This window comes from Miscanthus floridulus, chromosome 8 (assembly GCF_019320115.1).
Source record: "Miscanthus floridulus cultivar M001 chromosome 8, ASM1932011v1, whole genome shotgun sequence".
Lineage (NCBI taxonomy): Eukaryota > Viridiplantae > Streptophyta > Magnoliopsida > Poales > Poaceae > Miscanthus > Miscanthus floridulus.
Window position 1 is genome coordinate 30,793,407 of NC_089587.1, and position 6,643 is coordinate 30,800,049.

Below are 6,643 nucleotides of genomic sequence, written 5' to 3' on the forward strand. Positions count from 1 at the left end.
TTATTTGCCTCTCTCTTATGCCCAGACGAGTTAAGTGTTAAGGCACGGCGGAGTCCGATCATAAAATAAATTGGAACACATGATACAATCATTGATAAAATCTCTAAACCTTTCATGCTCATACGAGTTGACTATAGCAAACGTCCGGGCACAATATAGAGTTTGATTCTATATTGTTGAATATAGATTATTAAAAGGAGAAGGAGGGATGATGGCTATGTCATTGAGATGGAGAGAGAGGCTGTAGCAGGGGCACTTTAGGGCTTACGAAAATACAGATGCATGCGCATATCTTAGATGCACAGAGAATTATAATGGCACCGCTCCTATCATAGAATTCTTTCACATTTATATACAACTAAATCTCCTAATACGTAGCAGATGTGTAAACGTTTAATCGTGTTTAATCTATGTTTACACGTCCTAGGCGCTAATCGGTGTCTTAGCGCCTGCCTAGCGCCTAGCGTTTTCTTGAACCTTGGCTCCAGTATGATGAATAATAATGATAGTAGTTTTTTTCAATCCGTGAGAGTTGTAGTGGTATGGTTCTAATTAACCCTAAAATTTTAGACGGAGCTAAACATATATGGACATATGGGAGTACATTTACATGATCCATTCGTTTGTTAGTTAGACTAGCAAATGTGTCCTTGAATTGGAACGGAGCATCCATCTTAGGCCTCGTTCGGTTAGGGCGTATCACGCCAGAAATCGTTCCGGCCAAGAAAATTCTTATATAAATTAAGTAACGAATCCGGCCAGGAATTCTTCCTGGGGCCATTCCCGCGGGAAATGAACGGGGCCTTATTATATGGTCATCCGAACAATTTGCATTTTAGAGTTTTATTCAATAATCATCATCGGTTCTAATACGTTTTTAAATCGAACTTTGTACTATCGCTTGACGCGTCTTGAGATTTGATTCCGTATCGTTGCTAGATGTGCATTGTTCTAACTTATGAAAAGGACACTAAGTTCCGTTAATATATGAAACATTGAGAGCGTGAATTAAAATAAAATATAGATATTAGATATTGATATAGGTTAATTAATCTAAATATTTTTTTTGAGGGGAATTAATCTAAATATTTAATAAACCAATACTCCAGTCTTGCGGTGTCTGATCTCCCGTTCTCCCGCGTGCTCTCTCTCTCTCTCTCGCGACGGCTGGGCGACCGCCACCACCGCCCTACGCCAGGTGCCCGGGTCGTCGTCAGGCCCTTAGCCAGGTCTTCTTCGGGCCCTTCACCGGCGACGAGCACTCACAAGGTACGCCTACCCCCTTTTCTTCCCCTAACTTAGGCTATTTGTGTCCGGATCTGATCCAATTACGAGTGTTGTATACATGTAGTAACTTCGATTTATTTTGGAGAAAACTATCCATGTAGTTGTGTACACCCATGTCCTTTGCTGTGTCCGCTGCTGATCCTGCTGCTGCCATTGGCTCTTTGCCTGCTGCTGCTTGCTAGGTCGCCAGTATGGGTCTGGCGAAGGATGGCGCCGAGTTGGAGGAAGGATCCTTGGAGATTGGCATGGGTAAGTGCGGACTTGAGACTTCGCTGAGAAACTCACCACCAGGCCTGTTATCATTTCTTCGGTCATGCATCTAGTGTAGGTTGTTATTTCTTACTGTATTTGCTTGTCTGATCCAATGGGCAATAGATAGGTTTGTGAAATTTGTTCCAGTTGAATGTTTTCTGAAAAGTGCTAAATGATCACATAATCATAAGATACTAGGCAATCAGTATATTTCACAATTACAATTTGCAGGTCTTTGCCAGTAGGCTAGCAAGTTAGTTGTTTAGCATGGATGTTGCGTGGTATATGCAGGTCCCTATTATTGTATTAAAACACATACATCAAAAGTCATGTGGCAAACCATTTCATATGATGTGTTTCACATGCTTAATCTGCAGTGCCTTATATTGAGGAATATAGTACTTTTTTTTGCATGCATCACATATCTGTGTGATTATTCCGTCTAAGAAACTTTTGAATCCTATTGTTCCTATGTTGCAACTCATGCAGAAAACAAATGTTCTCTGAAACATAGTTACTGGAAAACATAGTAGCAAGGCAGCAAGTAGTATGATTCTTTCGTCAGGGATCAAGCCTGTTTACACTACACTGTTATCATTACTTTTGTCTCTTGTTAACCTCTGTAGTGATATCATGGATATGAAAGAATATCATTTTAATTGACAAAGCAATGACAAATTTGTCTATATGGTACTAACAATTTCTTGGTAAACAGAGTATAGAACTGTCTCTGGTGTGGCAGGACCGTTGGTTATCTTGGACAAAGTAAAGGTATGGTTAGTTTTAGTTTCACAATTGCAATTGCTATCACTGATTGCCCACTCAAAATGATTATGAAAGAACCCCCTGATCACACTCATGTACTCATTACTATTTTCTATTCAAAACTATATTAGGGCCCTAAGTATCAGGAAATTGTGAACATTCGATTGGGAGATGGCACTACTCGTCGTGGTCAGGTCCTGGAAGTCGATGGTGAAAAGGCTGTTGTGCAGGTTGCTTCTTTCCTATGGACGCGAGAATAATGATCAGATTTTCTCTTCTTTTAATAATCCGCTTTGCTTTACACACTATGACTAGTTAATCTGGAATTCTGGATACTAAACCACATGTCTCTTAAAGGTCTTTGAAGGTACCTCAGGAATAGACAACAAGTATACTACTGTGCAGTTTACTGGTGAGGTAGCATCTTATTCCAGCTTATTTGATTTTTTTTGCTAATTTCATTTCTTGTTCTTTGTTTTTTTTTTCTTCTACTTGAGTTTCAGATAATGTAGTCAAATGCCCAATTTCTTGATCTAGACAGTGCACTACATGCACCTTAATCTTGGTTTCTGGGGAACGTGAACCTCATTTCGTTTTATGTGAATTATATGGAACCTGATATTGTAGAATTTGGGTAATGCAAGCATCCAATATTCTTGCTGAAAAGTCTAGTTTTGAGCTTAGGCTTTGTTGGGTTGTCTCAGTTAGTGTTATGATATTTGCAGTCACATAACATTCTAAATTGAATGGAAGGGGACCGTCAGGCATCCAAAACCATCCATAGTTTTTTCCCATATGCACCTTTCGTCACTACTTTGCCCCTTTACTTGCATATTATGACACGTGCCTTTTATTGTACAGGTCTTGAAAACTCCTGTCTCACTTGATATGCTTGGACGCATTTTTAATGGTTCTGGCAAACCCATTGATAATGGTCCCCCGATATTGCCTGAGGCTTACTTGGATATTTCTGGTGAGCTATTTTGCATTATGTGTAAACCTGCTTTGATAACTCTGTAGCGCATATTTTAAAGGACACAGTCACTAGTGGACTTGGTACTCATTAGAAGGATCTGAGAGGTGCTGAATCATCCATTTTTTGGAAACTTTCCTGTTTACCATATGATAGATTTATAATGTCTGATACTGTTCCAGGAAGTTCTATCAATCCCAGTGAGAGAACCTATCCAGAAGAGATGATTCAAACAGGAATATCCACCATCGATGTGATGAACTCAATAGCACGAGGGCAAAAAATTCCTCTCTTTTCTGCAGCTGGTCTTCCTCACAATGAAATTGCTGCTCAGATATGTCGTCAGGCTGGTCTTGTTAAAACTCTGGAGAAATCTGGCAAGCACAAGGAGGTAGAGTATGAACTTAATAAGATGTTTTAAAAGAAGATCTTGCACTTCCAAAAGAGTACGGAAGTTACTGTTTGATATTGCTACTTTATTTATTGATTGAGCTCCATGTGGTTAGTGCTTACTCTAGCGCTTAGATATGCTTGGCCTCAATCTTAGGTTCCTGATTTCAGCATCCCATTCTTTTGAGCTGAACTTGTCTATCTTGGTTATGCTATTGCTGTATTTTCTGTTAGTGAAAGATTTAACTTCTATGTGTTTCTAGATGATCAAATAGATATCTGGAAATTTTAGGATAAAAAAACTACTGAACAACACTTATGAGTTTTCAACTCTGGATTTTGGACATACTGTGACAACCAAATAACCAACCACGATCTGGTGAAGTTTAGCCTGTTGTCTATTTACTTGTTCTCCAAAATAGATTATTGATTCTATCACTCATTTTAATTCTGGTTTACTTTACTTTCAGAGTGGTGTTGAGGACAACTTTGCCATTGTGTTTGCTGCTATGGGAGTAAACATGGAAACTGCCCAATTTTTCAAACGTGATTTTGAAGAAAATGGCTCAATGGAACGGGTCACCCTTTTTCTGAATCTGGTACAAAATTTATTGTTATATGGCGATCATTTGTTATGACACTGTGACAAATGAAATTTTGATGAGTTGATGTGTTAGTATTAAAAGCTGAGTCTTGCTCTCTGTTCTCTTTGTCGATTTACAGGCAAATGATCCCACCATTGAACGGATCATCACTCCTCGTATTGCTCTGACAACTGCAGAATATTTGGCATACGAATGTGGAAAACATGTTCTTGTCATTCTTACAGACATGAGTTCATATGCAGATGCTCTTCGTGAGGTATTGAATTTGCTGTGTATTACCATATTTTCTCATATTATATGGGCTATCCGTTTAATACTTACTCTTTGAACTTATTCTAGAGTTACTTGGAGCAAATTTCATCTTGCAATTTTTTTGGTATACAAATCAATGGGATTATAATTATAATTATAAGTGAATGCCATTTATATCCAGGTCTCAGCAGCACGAGAAGAGGTGCCTGGTAGGCGTGGTTATCCTGGGTATATGTATACTGATCTGGCAACCATATATGAGCGAGCTGGGCGTATTGAAGGAAGAAAAGGCTCAATTACTCAAATTCCCATCCTAACTATGCCTAATGATGGTAAGCCATGAAACTAACTACAAATTTGCAGAGTTTAGCATGAGCATAGTGTCTAGTGTCTCCTGCTTGGATTGGCCCATCTGCTGCCACAGTGTCGTATATTTCCTCCCGGGAGGACTACTTCAATGTTAATTTGGTTGTAGCTTTTCTTTTCCCATGAACACTACTTTTCTGTACTTCCAAATTATGATACGACATCCTTTGTTTCTTGGTTGTTTTCTCAACAGATATCACACATCCAACTCCAGATCTTACTGGATACATTACTGAAGGGCAAATATACATTGATAGACAGCTCCATAATAGGCAGGTTTGTTTGCATCTGTACTCTAATTGTAGAAGTAGCTGTGTCTTCTCTTATAGCCTTGTATTCTGCTTCTCTTCTTTCATTTCATGGCACTAACGAGATGTATGCTTTTCTATTTGTCGCTTAGATATATCCACCCATCAATGTCCTGCCATCTCTCTCGCGGTTGATGAAGGTGCCAGTCATTGCAATCTTTTTATGCCGTTGTTTCTCTTAATGTGAATTACGTGAGTAATAATGCCAGAATTATTCATCTACAGAGTGCTATTGGGGAGGGTATGACACGGCGAGATCATTCAGATGTGTCTAATCAGGTACTTGTTTGAGCCTTTCAGTGCAGTGATTAGGATTCATTCTGCCTCCGATATTTTAAATGATCTAGAACATGACTTGCTGTTCAGCTTTATGCCAACTATGCCATTGGGAAGGATGTTCAAGCTATGAAAGCAGTTGTTGGAGAGGAAGCGCTTTCATCCGAGGATCTGGTCTGTCAATAGATTTCTAACTTTGCTCAAATATTCTTTTTAAGTTTTTAAGTTTCATTCATTATGCTTTTTCTTTCTATTGTTATATGCAGCTCTATCTAGAATTCCTTGACAAGTTTGAGAGGAAGTTTGTAACTCAAGGTGCATATGACACCCGGAACATTTTCCAGTCACTTGACCTGGCATGGACATTGCTTCGCATATTCCCTCGTGAACTTCTCCACCGTATTCCTGCAAAGACCTTGGATCAATACTACAGCAGGGATGCCACCCATTGATCTGTTTATCCAGCACAGAAAGAAAACCCATTTCACCGAATCGCAGCTTGATTGCTTGAATAAAGAGGAGAGTGCAAGGACTTGTCTTTTTTGTTTTTAATATAGTCATCCTATTCTTTCAGCCTCAGGCAGCTTTTGTAATATTATTATGCCTGTATACTTGAATCCGATGGTGGATCTCATTTGTTGGATGCAACTGCGTAGGAGCTCTGTAAAGCAGTATTGGCTAAAATGCTCGAATGTTTTGGTTATATTTGTTTATCTCTTTGTAAATTAATGAAACAATAAATGTTTTAGTAATATTTCTCTCCTCGTTTATGTTGCTTCTGCTGCTCATTCACATTGCACAGTCCTTTCCTTTTTGTTTTTGATTTTGTTGATGATAATTAATGAAAACATAAACGCATGAGATCACAATCTATGCTAGCAGCCGTTTGCACCTCTGACCATTATTTTCTTAAGTATACAATCTTCACAACAATTCAGAGTAGGGTATGTATACGTGAGTTCATAGGGGTTGGTATACAGCACTGTGTATGGATGATTGAATGCTTATTTGCACTATGCGATTTGAACAATAATGCTACTTACGTGACGTCCGGATGCAAATAATGCTACTTACGTGACGTCCGGATGCAAATAATGCTACTTACGTGACGTCCGGATGCATCGGATGCAGGCCCATATGCCACTAAGCAGCCCATCGCTCACCTTCCC

The 6,643-nt window shown here is 39.1% G+C and overlaps 1 protein-coding gene across 1 annotated transcript; it reads left to right on the plus strand.

Moving 5' to 3' along the window:
* Positions 1-1,109: 1,109 nt before the first annotated feature.
* On the plus strand, positions 1,110-6,234 carry LOC136471468 (V-type proton ATPase subunit B 2-like). Its single transcript, XM_066469199.1, has 15 exons — positions 1,110-1,269; positions 1,470-1,536; positions 2,255-2,310; positions 2,436-2,534; positions 2,662-2,721; positions 3,166-3,277; positions 3,460-3,668; positions 4,138-4,266; positions 4,391-4,528; positions 4,706-4,856; positions 5,084-5,166; positions 5,291-5,338; positions 5,424-5,477; positions 5,565-5,648; positions 5,741-6,234. The coding sequence occupies exons 2-15, from the start codon at positions 1,479-1,481 to the stop codon at positions 5,924-5,926; spliced, it is 1,467 nt and encodes a 488-aa protein (XP_066325296.1). The 5' UTR covers positions 1,110-1,269; positions 1,470-1,478; the 3' UTR covers positions 5,927-6,234.
* The last annotated feature ends 409 nt before the right edge of the window (positions 6,235-6,643 follow it).